This window comes from Silene latifolia, chromosome 7 (genome assembly GCF_048544455.1).
Source record: "Silene latifolia isolate original U9 population chromosome 7, ASM4854445v1, whole genome shotgun sequence".
In the NCBI taxonomy this organism is placed as follows: Eukaryota; Viridiplantae; Streptophyta; class Magnoliopsida; order Caryophyllales; family Caryophyllaceae; genus Silene; species Silene latifolia.
Window position 1 is genome coordinate 77,371,394 of NC_133532.1, and position 18,758 is coordinate 77,390,151.

General features: G+C 39.1%; 2 protein-coding genes across 2 annotated transcripts; one reads left to right on the forward strand and one right to left on the reverse strand.

The window, feature by feature from the left end:
* Nucleotides 1-10,098: 10,098 nt before the first annotated feature.
* On the forward strand, nt 10,099-11,453 carry LOC141591148 (casparian strip membrane protein 1-like). The gene is made up of 3 exons (XM_074411555.1): nt 10,099-10,639; nt 10,778-10,901; nt 11,050-11,453. Exons 1-3 carry the CDS (start codon nt 10,188-10,190, stop codon nt 11,263-11,265), a joined length of 792 nt encoding a protein of 263 aa, XP_074267656.1. The 5' UTR covers nt 10,099-10,187; the 3' UTR covers nt 11,266-11,453.
* Nucleotides 11,454-12,041: 588 nt separating this feature from the next.
* LOC141592306 (small ribosomal subunit protein uS15y) lies at nt 12,042-13,970 on the reverse strand. Its single transcript, XM_074412916.1, has 4 exons — nt 13,790-13,970; nt 13,568-13,706; nt 12,392-12,578; nt 12,042-12,288 (listed from the first exon to the last, which is right to left on the reverse strand). Exons 1-4 carry the CDS (start codon nt 13,883-13,885, stop codon nt 12,255-12,257), a joined length of 456 nt encoding a protein of 151 aa, XP_074269017.1. The 5' UTR covers nt 13,886-13,970; the 3' UTR covers nt 12,042-12,254.
* Between the last annotated feature and the right edge of the window lie 4,788 nt (nt 13,971-18,758).

The following is an 18,758-nucleotide window of genomic DNA, read 5'->3' on the forward strand; positions in this document are numbered from 1 at the left end:
ACCCAAGATCATGGAGAAGTTGCCGGTAGGGGTCCTTACAGATGTTAAGGAGGTGTATGAGTGTGCCGGGAGAGCTGAGAGTTTAGTTTAGATGACTAAGGAGAATAGAGAGAGAGCTTCTGAGAAGAGGAAGGCTGAGAGTGAGGGTGGTGGTCAGTCTAGTTATAAGAGGGGCGGCCATAACCAGGTGAAAGCTTACTCTTTAGGGTCGGGGTTTAGCGGTGGAGCTTCTTACGGGCATGGCCGTGGTGGTAGTAGTGGCAATTGGGCTTATCTTGCTTTAACTGTGGCGGTATGGGCCACAAGAGGCATGAGTGTACCAGCGCTGTGAGTGGGGGTTTCCAAAGACCGACACAGGGGAGTTTTTCTCAGGGTCCATCTCAGAGTTATGCTAGTAACAGGCCGGCTGGGTCGTGGAATAATCGGGGTGGTCAGAGTAACAACAATGGTGGGGGCTAACCGCAATGGTGGTAATTCATATCAGAGAACGGTGATGAACAACAATAACCAAGGGTCGGCTGCTAAGCTGTCTACCTCAGCTAGTACTGTCCAGGGAGGTGGGCAGAAAACCAGTGGTAAGCTATTCATAATGGAGAAGAAAGCAGCAGAGGATGATGCTCACGTTATCACGGGTACTTTTTTTGTTAATGGAGTCTTTACCTTTGTTTTGTTTGATTCAGGGGCGTCATAGTTGTTTGTATCATCGAGTCATGCTAAGCTTTTGGGTTTGAGTGAGTATGAGTCTGTAAAAGAGGAAGTTTTTATACCGTCAGGTGAGTCTGTATCTTTTGGGCGATTGTATAGAGGTGTGTCTATGATAGTTGGGCAGGTTGACCTACCAGTGGACTTGTTAGAGTTCCCTTTAGATATTTTTGAGATGATAGTTGGTATGGACTGGCTGGGTAAGTACAAGGCTAAGATATATTGTCATCAAAAGAGAGTTTGTTGTCAACCCCAAAGTTAAGTTGATTGCAGCAGTGACCTTGAAGTCTTATCTGAGGAAGGGGTGTCCGTTGATCTTATGTCATGTGAGAGACCATAGTATGGAGAGTCCCAACGATTGAGCGGATACAGTGGTGGGAGAGTTTCCAGATGTCTTTCCAGATGAGATACCGGGTTTTCCACCGAAGAGGGAGATAGATTTCAGTGTTGAGTTGAAACCGGGGACGGGGCCAATCTCTAAGGCACCATGCCGAATGGGTCCTAAGGAGTTGGAGGAGCTGAAGAAACAGCTGGATGATCTGATTGACAAGGGATACATTAGACCTAGTGTATCACCGTGGGGAGCACCGGTGTTGTTTGTGAAAAAGAAAGATATGAGTTTGAGGTTATGCATCGATTATAGAGAGCTGAACAGAGTTACAGTGAAGAACAAGTATCCTTTGCCAAGGTTAGATGATTTGTTTGATCAGTTGAACGGTGCATCGGTTTTATCTAAGATCGATTTGAGGTCGGGTTACCATCAGGTGAAGATTCGGGAGGAGGACATACCGAAGACAACTTTTACATCGAGGTATGGTCATTATGAGTATGTTGTGATGCCGTTTGGGTTATCTAATGCACCAGCAGTGTTTATGGATTTGATGAACCGGGTCTTCAGTCAGTTCTTGAATCGGTTTGTTGTGGTCTTTATCGATGATATCTTAGTCTTTTCTAAGACTAAGGAGGAGCATGAGGAGCATCTGAGGATAGTGTTGCAGACTTTGCGAGACAATCAGATGTATGCAAAGTTGTCTAAGTGTGAGTTCTGGTTAGAGGAGGTTGCTTTTCTAGGGCATGTGATTTCAAAGAAGGGTGTTGTTGTGGATCATGCAATGATAGAGGCAATTACTCGGTGGGAAGCACCGAAAAATGTGGCTGAGATCAGGAGTTTTTTGGGTTTGGCAGGGTACTATCGACGGTTCATGAAAGACTTTTCCAAGATAGCTAGACCGATGACAGCTTTGATGAGGAAAGAGAACATGTTTCATTGGGATGAAAGTTGTGAGACGGCGTTCCAAACATTAAAGGAGCGTTTGACCACAGCTCCAATCTTAGCATTACCTGAAGGGAGTGAGAACTTTGAAGTGTACACAAATGCTTCAAAGAATGGGCCGGGTTGTGTGTTGATGCAGAACGGGAAAGTGATTGCCTATGCTTCTAGGCAATTGAAGCCTTATGAGGAGAACTATCCGACACATGGTCTAGAGTTGGGTGCGGTTGTGTTTGCTCTCAAGATTTGGAGGCACTATCTTTATGGGGCGGCCTTTAAGGTGTTTTCAGATCACAAGAGTCTCAAGTACATCTTCACTCAAAAGGAGTTGAACATGAGACAGAGGAGGTGGATGGAGCTGATTGGGGATTATGACATGAATATTATATACCATGAAGGGAAAGCTAATGTGGTTGCAGATGCCTTGAGCAGGAAGAGTGTGCACTCTTTGCACAGCTATGTCCTTGATGAGGTTGAGAGATAAGGTGGGGAAGATGGGGATACATATGATACAGAAAGGGGATGCTATAGGAGATTTGACAGTGGAGCCAAACCTTTATGATGATATTCGCAGAAAACAGGCGTTGGATCCTAAGATTGAGGAGTGGAGAGCTGGAGTAGAGAAAGGGACTAGATTCTCTATTCATACAGATGGCAGTGTGAGATTTGATGGGAGATGGTGTGTTCCTAGTGATGAGGAGTTGAAAAAGATGAACAATGACAGAGGCTCATTGCACACAATATTCGGTACATCCAGGCAGTGATAAGTTATATAAAGATTTGAAGAAGACTTTCTGGTGGCCTGGGATGAAGAAGGAAACAGCTGAGTTTGTGGCTCATTGTTTGACATTTCAAAGAGTTAAAGGGGAGCAGCGACGACCACAAGGTAAGATTCAGTCTCTTGAGGTACCTGAGTGGAAGTGGGAGTCCATTTCTATGAATTTTATAGTGGGTTTGCCGAGAAGTCAACAGGGTAATAACATGATATGGGTTATAGTTGATCGGTTGACCAAGTCAGCTCACTTTGTGCTGATGAAAGATAATTGGACCAAGATACAGTTAGCTTTGACTTATAGGAAGCATGTAGTTCGTTTACATGGCGTTCCTAAGGATATAGTGTCTGATAGAGATGCGAGGTTCATATCACGGTTTTGGAAAGAGTTGCAGGAGTTGATGGGAACTACCTTAAAGATGAGTATTGCGTTTCATCCTGCGATAGATGGCCAGACAGAGAGGACTATCAAGACTTTATAGGACATGTTACGAGCTTGTGTTATGGATTTTGGTGGTAGCTGGGAGCAGCGGTTGGACCAATTGAGTTTTCTTATAACAACAGCTATCACACGAGGATAGACATGGCACCGTTTGAGGCTTTATATGGGAGAAGATGTAGGAGTCCAATTTGGTGGGATGATAGATTTGAGGTAGTGGTTTTAGGGCCAGAGATGGTACAGGAGATGGTTGAACAGGTTAAGCTGATCAGACAGAAGATGAAAGCGATCCAGGATCGACAAAAGAGTTATGCAGATTTACATCGTCGTGACATAGAGTTTCAGGTTGGGGACAAGGTTCTTTTAAAAAGTGTCTCCTATGCATGGGATCATGAGATTTGGGAAGAAAGGGAAGTTGAGCCAGAAGTTTATCGGACCTTATGAGATTTTGGATCGTGTGGGTGAGGTTGCTTACCGGTTAGCTTTACCAGCTGCTTTGGATAGAGTGCAAAATGTGTTACATGTGTCTCAGCTGCGGAAGTATGTGAGTGATCCTTCACATGTGTTAGATGTTGAGAACATCGAGCTGGATGAGTCTTTGTCTTATCTTGAGGTACCGAAACAGATTCTTGATCGCAAGGTTAGGAAAAATAGACATGGGGAAACGGTGTTGCTTAAGGTTCTTTGGTCTAACCATGAGGTTGAGGAGGCTACTTGGGAGGCAGAGGAGGCTATGAGGGAGCAATATCCGTCTCTTTTTGATCAGGTATGTGTGGTTACGGGGACGTAACCATGTTTCTTTTAGGGGGGTAGGAGATGGTCACATAGAGTTTTTGCATGTTTTATGTTGGTTTAGTATAGTTAGTAGTTGTCTTAAGTCGGGTGGAATGTTGTTATGAGTGGTGTGTTTTTGGTTTTGTTTTGGAGTTTTGGTTATGTTGTTGTGTCGGAGGGAAGTTAGTATGTTTTGTATTTTTTTTTATGGGTTGAACTTCGGGGACGAAGTTCTTTTTAAGGAGGAAAGACTGTAATACTACGGTTTTCTATGTCTATGGGTACTCTATCGAGTAGGGCTTACTCTGTCGAGTAAGTAGTTTTTGACGCAAAACAGTAGGCTGCCTGTAGGGTACTCGATAGAGTAAGTTGGGGACTCGATCGAGTAAGTCACTTACTCGATCGAGTAAGTGTGTTTTACGGGTTTCTTTTGACGGGTTTTGTTAATAACGTGAGATTAATATAAAAGGATTCGTCATTATTTCTTAAACACCTTTTTAACATTCTAAACTTTTCAAGAGACAATTTGAAGTTACGTTCATTGCAAATCTCGCGTTATTGGCAAATCTCAAAGCTAAGTTCGTCGGATCATCTTGTTCTTTACACCGTTGTGATCATCGTGTCGGGGGTAAGTTCCTTGTATAATTTATGTAGTGTTTCGTTGAGTTTCATTAAAGCCCTAATTGGGTAATGTTGGGGGTTTTGGGTGATTTGCATGGCATTGGTATTAATTGTATGTATACATGTTATAGGAGGAGGATTCGTTGAGGAGAAATTCTGATTAGCTCCTAGATCGTCTGTGGTGATTGCTATTTCAGGTAGGGTTTCCCTACTCAGTATTGGTTACATAGTATTGTTGGTGATTGTTGTTGTTGTTGATTGTTTATTGTATTGGAATTGGTTTTGGTAATTGTTGATTGTGTAAGGTGACTATCATATAACTGTCTGTGATCTTCGGGGTGCGTCCCTGGCTGAGTGAAGTCACTTGCGGGAGTGGCTTCATGCCCTTGATTCGCCTTCTGTGGAACCCGCCACAGAAGGGATGTGCACATTAAGGAACATGGGTTTATCGCTCGGATGAGATGAGCGGGGCTTAGATGGGAACGGCTGCGGTCCCCCGCTGGCGGTGTGGAATACTTGTTACGATGGGTATTCTGGCAGGACTACACACTTTAGTGTGTAGTCAGGTGTGTCTGGTGATGTGACGGAGTTTGGGGATTGTTTGATTGTAATATCGTTTTGTTACAGCTGTGTTTTATGTAATCAGTACTGACCCCGTTTAATTGTTTTAAAAACTGTGCTGATCCATTCGGGGATGGTGAGCAGGTATGAGACGATGCGCATGGGTTAGCTGGGATGAGTCACCACATTGCTGTTTTAGAAGTCTTCCGCTGTGTCGAACGCTTTTTAGTTGTTTAGTAGTTTGACAGTTTTGAGAACCTTTGTATTTCTTTTAACAGTTTCGGAGTTGGTTGTATCACTTTAAACTTTATTATTATTAAAGTAAGTTTCATTATTGTCCATTTGATTATCATTGCCTCGGGTAACCGAGATGGTAGCACTCTCATGCCTTGCGTGTTCCTGGTAAGGCACTTGGAGTATGGGAGTGTTACATTACTATTCATGCATTGCATTTGCATGCTTGTGAATAAACTTTCCCTCTTTTGCACTAGAAATAGTGTTTGGTTTGGTTTGGGGAAGTTCATTCATAAGCAACACGAGTTAATTCAAATTAGCTCTCCAAACAATAGAAAGCATGCATCATGTAGTGTTGTTTAGTTTGCGTCACTTGTATATTTTTACCACATGTACATACTTCACATATAGTTTGCATCTAGTGTAGAATCATGCATCATTCTTTTCATTGCATTTGCACAATTCCCTATTATTTTGTCCATTGGGGACAATGTCCATTCTAAGTAAGTGTGGGGATGGAGAATTCTAACACTTTCCTAACTCAAAAAATTTCGAAAATGATAAAAATTTCGAAAAATCGAAAAACATGTTCTTCCCATTGTAGTGTAGAAATGTATATATTGTATATATTTGTTATTTTTTTTCACTCCTATTACATTGAACCGACTACGCCACATCCGAGGTAAGAAGAATATGAAGGCCGCATGGTATGATCTTTCCAAATCTCCTTTTTCATCTCTATGTTAATGACTATGTGGCTTCTTTTTGTTTGATGTGGTACAAACAAATGTGATTCTAGGAGTTGCATTTAATTTATTTGGCATACTAGTGATAGTAGCATTTGCATTAGGTTGTTTATATAATAGTTGCATCATGGCATGTAGTTGCATTTTAGGAAAAAATTTGTGAAAATGTCTAGTTGGGAAGCTTGGCAAGTGTGTATAGACCCTTGTAGATAATTTTTCTCCTTGAGACTTTGTTTGCTAGAATACCTTCAAGACACCCTAGGATGTGTCATACTAGTATCTTCTGACCCATAGACTAAGGCCTAGTCAAGAGTACCTTGTGGTGTGACGACTCCTTGGCTACCGTTTATTCTAAGGTGACCCTTGACGCCATGCAATCGTTCTTTCATTACTATCATCATGTTTTGCCAATACAAAAGGGAATGGGCACAAAAACTTCAATTTGAGTTCAAAACACCAAAATGAAAATCAAAAAGTTTGCAAAAAAATTGCATCAATGAAAACAGGAGTAAAAATAGACTCCTATGCTTCAATAAAAGTATCATTGCTACAAAATGGGGTTACTTTAAAAATGTTAAAAAAGAATGCAAAAGAAATTGCCAAGTACCAAAATTGCCAAACATCAAAAGTGGCAAAGAAATGTTCTCAAAAGTCAAATATCACAAGAAATTGGGGGGAAACAAAACAAAAGTAAACTATCGATGAAAAACTCAAAGCATTTTGATCCCTTATCCATTGATGATCTTTTCTTTGTTGCATGGTGGAGAGGGGACGACCTTTCTTCTTGTCTAGGCAAGAGGGAGAATTCTACGATCCTACAGTGTTTCTAACACCATAAGGAGTCTACTTTTGACGAAAGCATTTAGCGATTGTGGACAAAGGTACCCTAGTTTGACACAACTTGGAGGTGATTTGTTGATATCCATTTAGACTTAGTAACTTGGAGAAATAATATCTACAATGGAATGTATACCCTTAGATTGCTTCCCTTTTAGATTATTTCCGCCACTTAGATGAGGAATGTGGCTATTCTTTTTGTAGATACATCCTTTATTTGATCTTGTGTGCTTAATTGCTAGGATGCATCGCCATTTTGGCAAGCCCCACCTTACCTTGCAAGAAGGCATCTTACCTCATGGATGTCTTGTTGTGAGTTGAAGGGGCGGAGTGAGACCGGCTAATTGTCTCACATCGGCTAGTAGTATTAATAAGGGTCATAGTTTTAGTCGCCTCTTTACTCGGGACGAGCAAAGGTTCGGTTTGGGGATATTTGATGTGACTCATATTTGTGCACATTTAGTCCTCGAACTAGCCTCGTTCCTATGCTTTCTAGTGCTATTTAGGGTCGTTTCTTATCTTTAGTTCCCTACTTTGCATATTCTTTGAGGTTTTGTATCCTTGGTAGGAGAGGATGGCTAGCCTTGCATTTATGCAGCAAAGTAAAGCTAAATGGAGCGCATCTAATGACTAAGCATCAAAGAGGAGACCATTACTAAAGACCTAAGTGAATAAATGAAGTAAAATAGGCAATGATGAAGACCCCAACGACCTGCGAACGATCCCCACATATCCTTAGGCACTCAAAGAAGAAGAAGAAGAGCTTGTCGAAGATCCGGGCGTCTCAATCCCTGATCTGGGCGTCTCAAACGGCAATTCGGGCGTCACGAGTCCAGATCGGGGTCTAAAGACCTGATCCGGGCGTCTCACCATATGACAATCCGGACGGCTCTCTCTAGGACTTGCAAAGCACTAATCATCTTCTTAGAGACTTAATCGTTATTTAAGCCCTTAGTTACCCTAATACTTGTACTTAGTATAAATATTTCATTGTGTTAGGGGATTAAGGAGCAAGTTAACCAAGTTAGAATTTAGTATTAATCAAGTTTATATATTATTAATCAAGTTCTAATCTCTTAATCCAATATTAATCAAATCTTAATTCCTCTTTAATCCTTCAAGTGTTCTTAGTTTTAGTTGGGTAATTTGAAGATTATTTGGGTTTATTGAATACTTGACAACTCTTCATCATTCATCAAGTGTTTTTCCATTATTCTTTGCTTATTATTTGGATCATCCTCAAATTGGTATAATCCATTTTACCCTTGTCTAATTATTACTTTACTCATTTACCATGTTTAACTTTGCTAATATGATTGACACCTTCATTAGCATGTTTACCATAGTCATGAGTGAGTAGTCTCCTAGCTAGGGTTAATGGGGGATTAGGGGAACTATAACATGGGGGTAGATCCATACTTAATCTAATATGTTATCATAAGATTGCTTGCTTGTTGTAGTGTTAACCTATGCACATGTTATGCTTGATAAAATGCTAGACTATGAAACCTTGCATTTTGCACATCTCTTATCTATTCAACAAGACTTGTAAGATATAAACTAACTCGAGTCTTGTTAGACCATGCATAGAAGTGAATAGGAAGAAAGTAAGTCGACTTGTAGGTGTTGTACAGTCTAGACGACTCGGCTTCGGGACCAAAATCTTCCTATGAACCGTAAGACATAAACTAACTCGGTTCCTCTACAACAATAATTGTTTGCAACTATGAAAACATGTTTGTATGATCACCACCATGAATCCCCTATGAACCTATGACACCCTAGTGCCTTAATCTACTGTTTACAAACCCTTACTTTACTTGCTTGTTATACTTTCATTTCTTTACATTTCATTGCTAAAGTAGTGTAGCTTGATACCTCAATCTCAACTCAATTCGTGACACCCTAAGAGATAGCTTTCTACAACTGATAACTTAATTCAATACCCGTCCTTTGGGATCCGACCTTTACTTACCACTCTACTAAGAGTAGTTTGTTTAGTTATAAATATTATTTTGGTTAGTTGACTTAGACGACAAAGTTTTATACCACGCCACTTAAGACAAGGAATTGAGGAATGATAGCTACACTCTTTTTCCCTTCGACTAGGTTTTTTGTCCTAATAGGTTTTTCCTAGCAAGGTTTTTAACGAGGTAGCACTATACGCGCATTGTTACGTTATAGTCATGATTGTCATTATTGTTGTGATAACAATTATTTTGAGCATATAATGCTATGTCATATATTGGAGAGAAACTCCTCATAACTATGGAGGTATTATTTGAAATGAAGATTCAAGAGTTATTATGAAATGATCATATCCAGATTGTGAGTTCCGATGAAGTATATGATGATTGAAGTTATCAAAATTTCTACTAATTAAAGATATCAAGTTGTCAACTAAGAAGAATTATATTTCAACACTCGAGAAGTTATGTCAAATCATGGATCATTTCAAGATTTATCAGGTTATGTAGTCATCAGGGAGGGTAGACACGCGTTGTGCTCTTTTTCCTTATTAATGGTTTTGTCCCATTGGGATTTTCATGAAAAGGTTTTAACGAGGCAGCTATTATTATGCGTGTTTGGAGATTAGTGTACTCTTTTCCTTCACTAGCATTTTTCCCACGGGATTTTTGTAGGAAGGTTTTTAACGAGACATTTTCTTCAATAATGGACATTCAGGGGGTGTTATGAAATATTATTATATGGATTCCCATATATTAGAATAAGTTAAGAATATATTATCTTATGAAAACTTCATCTCATTGTATATATATACCCTTCTTAATAGAATAAGAATACAGTTTTATCTCTCATTCTTTCTCTCTATAATTTTCTTTTTTCCCTTTATTTCACAACAAAAAGCACATTATGCCAACAGAGTACCACGTAAGTTTGTAACAAAGACCATGCTACAGTAAACAGGGTCAACCTACTCAACAAACTTACTAGCCGATGTACATAAAATCAGATAACCCAATCCATCATTTCACTCCCACATTCTTTTAAGGCTGGTTTCGTCTTAATGACTTTAAACAAATATCCAAACGTAAGCTTAACTACCCATTTAGCCATTGATCCTCATACTTTACGAACTACTAATTAAATAGGATTAGTTCTTAATTAGCGCCAACTCCACCATAACCAATCCTATATGCATGAAATAAACCAAAAATAAAGACCCTACATCGATACCACATTCCAAGTCCTCCCATATCATCCTATATAATGTCTCCTGCAACAATCACCATTTTCACAACACTTGTAATCATCTTTTCTCTCTTACAAGCTTCTCCAACTTGTTCGCTCTTCATACTCTTCTCACTTTATCTCTTCAAGTCCTTGAAAATGGTGAAGCTTGCAGAGGAACAGGAACAGCAGCACTACTCATCCCTTGAGGTAGAAGGTGAGACAAGCGAGAAGCGCAACACCAAGGGAAAAACTCCCATTATGGAAACTCCTTTTATTGGAAAGGTTGCGAGGGAGGCACATCATGATAGTGGTAGTAGTGGTGGTTCTGTGAACCGGGGAATAGCCGTCATTGATTTAGTGATAAGGTTGATCGCTCTTGCAGCTCTTCTTGCAGCCTCGGTCGCCATGGGAACCACTAATCAAACTCTCCCTTTCTTCACCCAATTCTTCCAGTTTCAAGCTAGATACTATGATCTTCCTACTTTCACGTATGTTCGTTCATTTATAAACCCTGTGTTATCATATTGAAATTTCTCGAGAATGCATGTATGTGCTTTTCTCCGACAACATTTTAACACTTTTCAAGACCATACACTTAGTTTGTTACAAAAGCGGGTTGTTTGCAGGTACTTCGTGATAGGTAATGCAGTAGCAGCCACATATGTTGTACTGTCAATCCCATTCTCCATTGTCACAATAGCCAGGCCTTTAGCCAAGGCCCCAAGACTTGTTCTTGTTACTTTTGACGCTGTAAGTTTCAAGTTTTCGCTTCTCAGTTTCTATCTAACTTCAATAATATCAAGTCACTAGGTTACTAATAACAACGTGATAGTATTGAAACTAAATGAATAACATGAGCCACAAATGTAATTGAACCCCTGAATTTTTCGTCTGGCAGATAGCAGCAACCTTGACCACATCAGCAGCAGCAGCGGCAGCAGCAATAGTGTATTTGGCCCACAAAGGAAACAGCAACACAAACTGGATAGCAATATGCCAGCAATTTGGAAATTTTTGCCAGAGATCAAGTGGTGCTGTAGTTGCTTCTTTCGTGGCTGCTCTCTTGTTTATGTTCCTCGTTGTTCTCTCTGCTGTATCTCTTAAATCTCGTTGATATCCCCTAGCTTATAATCTTTGGTAATGTGTAAGGCAGTTGTTTTAATTGTGGGTTAAGTTGTGAATGCCGATTGTTAAGCTTAAATTCAAGGTTCAAATGTATTCCAACAAATAGTAAACTGTCACCGTCCAACTAAGTTGTACATTTGCACTTGATACTAACTCGTTTGTATTAAACAGCTTATATTTACAGAACCTCGGCCTACATCAGATAGGACGACAATAAACGAGCAAACAAAGACCAAAATTTATTAACATCATTTCTCTATTACTCCGTAATAAGGTAGAAAATAGAGGAAATACTGAGCACATAAAGCTTAAAATAGGAGGTAATAATAACCAAAAAAACAGGTGTAGGCAATCTCAAAAAACAGAGATTGTGTATCACTCAAAAATCTTATATTTATGCTGAAAATTTAATTTAATGAAGGAAAATATAAAAAAGCGTTGTTGTATAGACAAAATTGTGCCTATATGTTAAGTCAATCAAGCAGCGTAAAGAATAAACTTGCAAGAGATCAAGCCGGCCTACTCAGGAACAAGTAGATGATTGTCCTTAATCAAATTGGTTTCAATGTTCTGATGCATCAACAAGGAAATTCTAGAAGTAGAGCGTTTTCAAGCTCCATTGCAAGGTGCAAGTACCTAACAACTTATTTATGCTTTTTAAAAATGCAACAAAAAAGAAATGCAGGCCAACCACAACAACTAAACCCCTAATTTATCATTTAGGTTGACCATCAGTAGCAAAATATATTCTAAGACGGGCAGACATAATAGTAAACGGAATATATCAAATGGACGCAAAAATCTGGTCAAGAAATGCAAGCAAATCATACATCTCTTTGGAAACAAGGAGTGTCATAACTAGAACAGGATTAAAGTCGTAAGCTACAGTCCATACAAAAGAAAACAAGCACTCCTTTTAACAGCTTCAAGAAAGCATCACCTTCAAGCCTCAGTTGTCCTAAGCAAAAAAAAGCACATTCAAGCGACAAGGGTACTTGCGGTGGTTGACTCGCTGCAGGAAAATAGATTGCATTTTGTCAGTTAAAGATGAAAGACGAATTGTAAAACACAGAAAACAAAAGTTTAATCAGTCAAAACAGGGGACAGAAACTAACTATTTCCAGACAGGAGGGAGCTTCTTGGTCTTCTTGTAATAGCGAGCAAGCCTGTGAATCCTGCTCTCAACCAAAATGAGCCTAAACTTTGAGTCCTTATCCTTCCTGTTCCTCTCCAAGTGCTTACGGATGGCAACTGCCTTTTTGATCAGATGGTACAGATCCTCGGGGATTTCAGGAGCAAGTCCTATTGACACACGCAAGGCATATTTCAAACTAACCTCAAAATTTAATAAATTCACTAGAGAAACAACTCACACAATGCACATTCCATTCCACAAAACAAGCTGTTCCCAAAATAGGCAATTACATGTTGACTGTCTTAACAATCAAACTAATTGCATATTTAGTTGTTGCAGATTACTTGATCACAAGAATCAGAATCCATATGCATATGTTAAATGTAAGAAAAAAACAAAAAAAAAAAAAACAAAAAAGCATATTAAGTATCAGTCAGATAGGAAATGAAGGTAAGAGGTACTCCACGATGAATTCCAATGCCAGTTTGCTAAACATCTCACATACGTGTATGTTAAATGCTAAAGCCAAGGAACAAGTAGAATCATTTCAACTGTACGATTTTTCTCCCAAATTAATTGTTCCTTCACCTCCGACATAAGGAAAAGGTTCAATCGTCTAAAAATAAGCAACTAGGGAATACATGCGGACAAGCCACATTACAAGAAAAGACTTACACTGTCCAAAATTCAGGCTAAATAGCATTGCGAGTTTTTATACATTCCAGCAAGTGGCAATAACTATAACTGGTATTCCATTTATGTAATCTCTCATGGTAGGTAGGGGGTGTACAGTCGCAAAAAAGTTGATGCATTAAACATAATTTAAGTAGTTTGTGTGTGTTGATTTAGTTGACAGTCTAGAAACACGGATATAAGTTCATCCTATCATCTGTAAATATGTAAACACCTACCACAAAACGCTTAACATTTTCTATCTGATCTGTAAATATGCAAACATCATGTGCAACATTTCATATTGACATTGAGGACAACTTAAGATACACAGAAACAGCAGAAGAATGAGCTAGAATGAAAAAAGACAACTCGGATCAAGCTACCAAACATTTCCAAGAAACGGCATGCCATTGAAACGCATAACAGCAAACGTAATGTTGATAAATGAATCCAGCAAATAAATGAATAAAGAAATGGATACCGTGAGCCTTGAGGATACGAAGGACCTTGCTACCAGTAACACTCTTGACCTGAGCAATACCATGTGAATCCCTAAGAATCACACCAATCTGAGATGGAGTCAAACCCTTTTTCGCAAACTTACATATGTTATCTTCAACCTACACAACATATTCAACACAATTTAATATTATTTCAAACAAAAAGAATAAAGTCGGTAGAGAAAGAGAGGAAAGTAGATTACATCAGGAGATGTGGTCTTCAGCCAAGCAGGTGGACTACGCTTGTAAGGTAGGGCTGAGGCTGACATCCCCTTACCGCGGCTGTGCATACGACCCATGATTCCTTACTTCTACTTCTTCTGCTGCTGCTCTTGTTGGCTGTGCGGCGAAGATAAACCCTAGACACTAACGAGGAAATGGTGTTCTCTGTGTGTTGAGACCCTGTATTTATATTCCACCTTCTTTTATGGGCTAGGTTTTTCGCTGTCACGGATAGGCCCATTAATCCATACATGATACATCAAACTCAGAGGTGGTTTATGGAATAAGCCCCGTTTCTTCTCAAATCTCCCCCAAAACTTGAGTTGGCATCGGGTGGGCCGAGTCGAGTTGTGTTACGGGTTCGGATTTATATGATGTCGGATAGATTCGAGTCATGTACATTTGGGGGCCGGATTGGGTTTGGTCGGACAATTGGTCGGGTGACGGTTGCTAAGTGTTCGATAAGTTCGATTGACGACCATGTAATAATAGTTTAAATCGGGTCAAAAAATTTCAATACCAATTTCTATCAAGTATGAGGGGTCACAATTGCCCTCTCTGGTGTCATTCCTGTATATTAATCCCTTCATTTTTATATGGGTTTTTTTGTTAGAAACTATCTTTTATTCAGGGTCATTTGTGAACAACTATATCTCATTTTATTTTTAGATTTCAAGTACCTTTCATTTCTTCTTTTTGCAAAATACTACCAGGATTCCACTTCCGAGTTCCGACTAAAAAAGTCAACTCTCCGACGTTGAGTCGTCATTTTCATGTTAAATTTATTGTTTTACTTCGTAAACCTAATTGATGATAAATATTGATTAAACCCAACATTAATCACCTCAATTTGTCCATCTCTTACCCGAATCAAAATCCTAATTCGTCAAACAAACCACCATGGAAATTTATAAGAACATGGTAAATACTTCTTGAGCAATAATGATTTTATTATGGGCAAACAAAGTCGCCCAGTGTTAACTATTCGAAAATAATCATGTATTCACTCTTAAGATTACTTGTCTACTATCTCACTAGTTTTCTTATACCCACCATCTTCGCCATGAAGAGAAAAGAGGGTACTTTAATATGTCTGAGATGGACTCATGGACATTAGGTTGATGAATCGTGAGTAGTCTACAAGCTAAGGTTGTCGAAATGTAAAGACGTAGTTGAAGGTGGCAGTAAAGGTGATTTTACGACGGGGATGGTAAGGGAGATTGAGATGGAAGAGACTTTTGATAAGGTGTTGGGCATAGAGAGGAGTTTTTTTCACATTTTGTAGGGTGAACAAATGGAGAAAATTGGGTTATATGTGCGAAAATGGGAGAAAAGAGGAAGTCAACACCGGAAATTTGACTTTATTCGCCGGAAGTGGAATTCTGGTAGTCTTTTGCAAAAAGAAGAAATGAAAGGTAGTTGAAAGTCAAAAATAAAATACCAATGATGATACTGCTTGGAAGATGATGATCATCGAGCTTTACTTGATTCTTCAGCTAATGGGAAATTTCAGGATAATACCAATGATGATACTGCTTGGAAGATGATCGATCAGATAACTACTCACACTAGAGTTGGCATTGGGTCGTACTGGGTCGGCCCGCGTGCCGGCCCATCGTGCCTTTCCCCAAAAATGGCCCAGCCGAGGCACAGATATTGGGCTGGTCGTGTCGTGTCGTACCTGACCCACTCACCCAAACTCCCGTCGCGGCCCGCTCCTGGCACGCCCAGTTTCGTGCTTGGGCCTTGCCTGGCCCATGGGCTAATCGTGTCTGGCATGTGGGCCGGCTCAATAGCCTTAGTATTTTTTTTTCTAAATACTTTTTTTATTTATATAAATAACGAATATTAATGATTTAAATTTATATTTTATTAAATATTGATGTACTTAATGTCTTATTAGTTGATTATTTGTATTTTTAATGTACTAGATTTAATTATATAATTAAAAAACAATATTAAAGAAAGGAATAAAATTAAATAATTAAGAAACGGGCTAAATCTCGGACCGTGCGTGGTTCATGCCAGACCCTCCGTGCTTGAGCCGTGTCGTGCCTGGGCATGGGAATTTGCAAAAAACGCAGTCGTGGCCCGCCTCCAACCCGTTCGTGTCGTGCCCGTGCCTTCAGTATTATTCATCTGTGTCGTGTCATGCCCGTGCCGGACTCGTGTCGTGCCCGTGCCGCCTGCCTTAGCCCGGCCCGCATTGTCATCTCTAACTCACACTGTTGAGTATGGTAACCCCAGGGGTAGTAAGAGAGGGGGTGAATCAGATAATGTCGTTGCGGCACAGCTAGAGGCCCTAATTTCTTAAATAGCCGAATTAAAGACATCTGAGTCTTTGGAAAAGCAGCAAACGGTTCATGCCATGGTTCAACAAGAAGTGTCCTATGAAAGATGTGAGATTGAAGGCTGATAGGCTTATCGTGTACCTATGCAAAGATAATTACCCTAAACAACAAATTAATGTAGCAATAGGGGTCGAACACAAGAAAACGGGAATTACGTTGTGAAATGCTATGGGAAGATTCTTATCAAGGTCGATTTCGTTTTGTTTGTTTGTTGTTGGTTTGATGACTAATGAAAATTATGGTGTAAATTATATAATAGAAAGGAGTCTAAGGGGGTCGGGTCACACATGCAAAGGTAAGTATATAATTATGTTAAACTTGGTATTAAAAACATTGTCAATTGCTTAGGCTTAGAGACACCCACCTTACGGCATTAGTGTCAACCATAGACCGGATCCTAGAGAAACTCTCGTCTATGACTAGGTCGTCCTACTATACATGCTTAGTCTAATTCAATTCCGTGCCTCTCGACTTTAGACGAATGAACAAACTTAATCAATTGAATAAGGCCTTAAACAAAGATTAAACATTATGGCACAAGCATGTGATAGAAGCAATATGAACAATATTATTATCAACCTATTTTAACATGCTATACACTTGATTTTGCATGGCTCCCCTAGCCCTTAGACTAGGAAATTTAGCTACTCATATTAGAATGTAAATTGCAAACTATGTTGTAAGAAATGCTAAACATGGTTGTATGATTTATATAGACTAGTTGATATAACATGTAAAAGAAATAATGCTAATGTAATCTAAATAAAGTACTTTAATTATAAATTATGTGTAAACTAAAATAGAAATGTAAAATTACAAACTAGAAATAAGAATACCTTAATAGAGAAGAACTTGTAAGGAAGAAGTAAATTATAACCAAATGCTTGAAATATATTAAGGACTAATTGTTTGAGAACTACAAGCTTAACAATATTGTAAAACTAATATGAAAAACTATTGAGAGAAAATATAATGCTTAAGGCTTATTGTAAGTATATGAGATGTAGAATACGAGATAAAAAATGTGATGCCTAAGCCTTGAAATGCTTGTCCTATTTATAGGAGAGGGAGGTGAAACGTAAATCACCAAGAAGCATGCAACCCCGATCGGGGACGTGGGATTCCTGGTTGTTTGCCTTAATCCTCCTCTTAATTACTTGGAGAATCCTATGTTGGTGATTAATTGTGCGATTAATCACCCGGTTAAAAACCTAATCCCTTGGCATCCTAGGTAGCTTGAAATCCTATTCTTTTCTCTTTGACTTGGACTTTGAGTTGGGCTTGACTTTGCTTTTGACAATATTTGAATTAAACATATTGATCCACCAATTTCTTCATGCAAAACCCATTCCAATACTCCATGCTTAGTCCAACACTTGGTCTTGTTTAACTAAGTGGACTTGGTGTACAAAATGATAGGAAAAAACCTCTAAATGCTTAGATTCCTACAAAAACGTAACAAACACAACAATACACCTAGAACACAAAATTAGCTCAAAAATATACTAATTAAAGTATGATAAACAATAGAAACCGAGCTAAAATGAGGGGTAAAAGTATATATAAAATGGACATATCAAACTCCCCCAAGCTAAACCATTGCTTGTCCCCAAGCAAGAAACCAAATCTCATCAATTGCAATATCCCAAACAAGCTAAGCATAATGATTTAGAAACCCGAAATAACATGGGCAAGGAATAGAGCAAAACATGGATGAGATTTACACGACGGCGTAGCATGGAAAACTTTGAATGAACCATTAAGCTCTTGTATGATCTTTTGACTTATGGACTCTCACGGGGCACTCAAACTCTTTTATATGTGAAAGGACAATTTTGTGAATGAACACTCAACTATCCTCAACTTATAACAATGTGCCCGCAATCTAATATGGTAAACATGTCTAGACTAGTTGTGGACGCGGGCCCACAGGGGCGCTTGGGAGGAGAACAAGCGTTTGCATTTGTGGAGTCGCCACCAATTTATTGTGGAAAATTGGAAACCGTTCGAATACCTCGTGCCATGTCAAGACACAAAGTAGTGACATGAACACTAAGAACTCGTTACCCTTAGCATTCTATGTCTAGAATGACTCTCGTGGATGCCAATGAACACGGATGTTCACAGAGATCTGGAGTAAGGAGTGAGGGTACGTATTAGGAAGCTCTTTTGATCGAACACCTAATCCCGCCCGCCTCGATAGCGGCCTCTACTAATGATTAGAGAAATTATTCGTACTCGATATATCGTCGATTATATGCATGCAATGCAACATCCAAGTTTTAATCCTAACATGTGAGAAATTAACTAAGTCGGTGAACAATTAATTAGCAAACAATGAATGTCAAAGTAGGAATTTAAGTTCAATTTCATGTGAAGGCATACAAATGGTACAATAAAAGAAATACAATAAATACAATAATGAAAATTACAATGATTACATCGGATTCAATGATTTATGTCGAAAATACTTTCAAAACGGATAATTTGAGAAAGAATAAACAAACGAATTAACGAACAAGAATTAGGCGATAATACGAGTAATAGTTAATTAAATACGTAAACTAATTAAACTAGGTCAAAGGAGAACGGAAGTTCA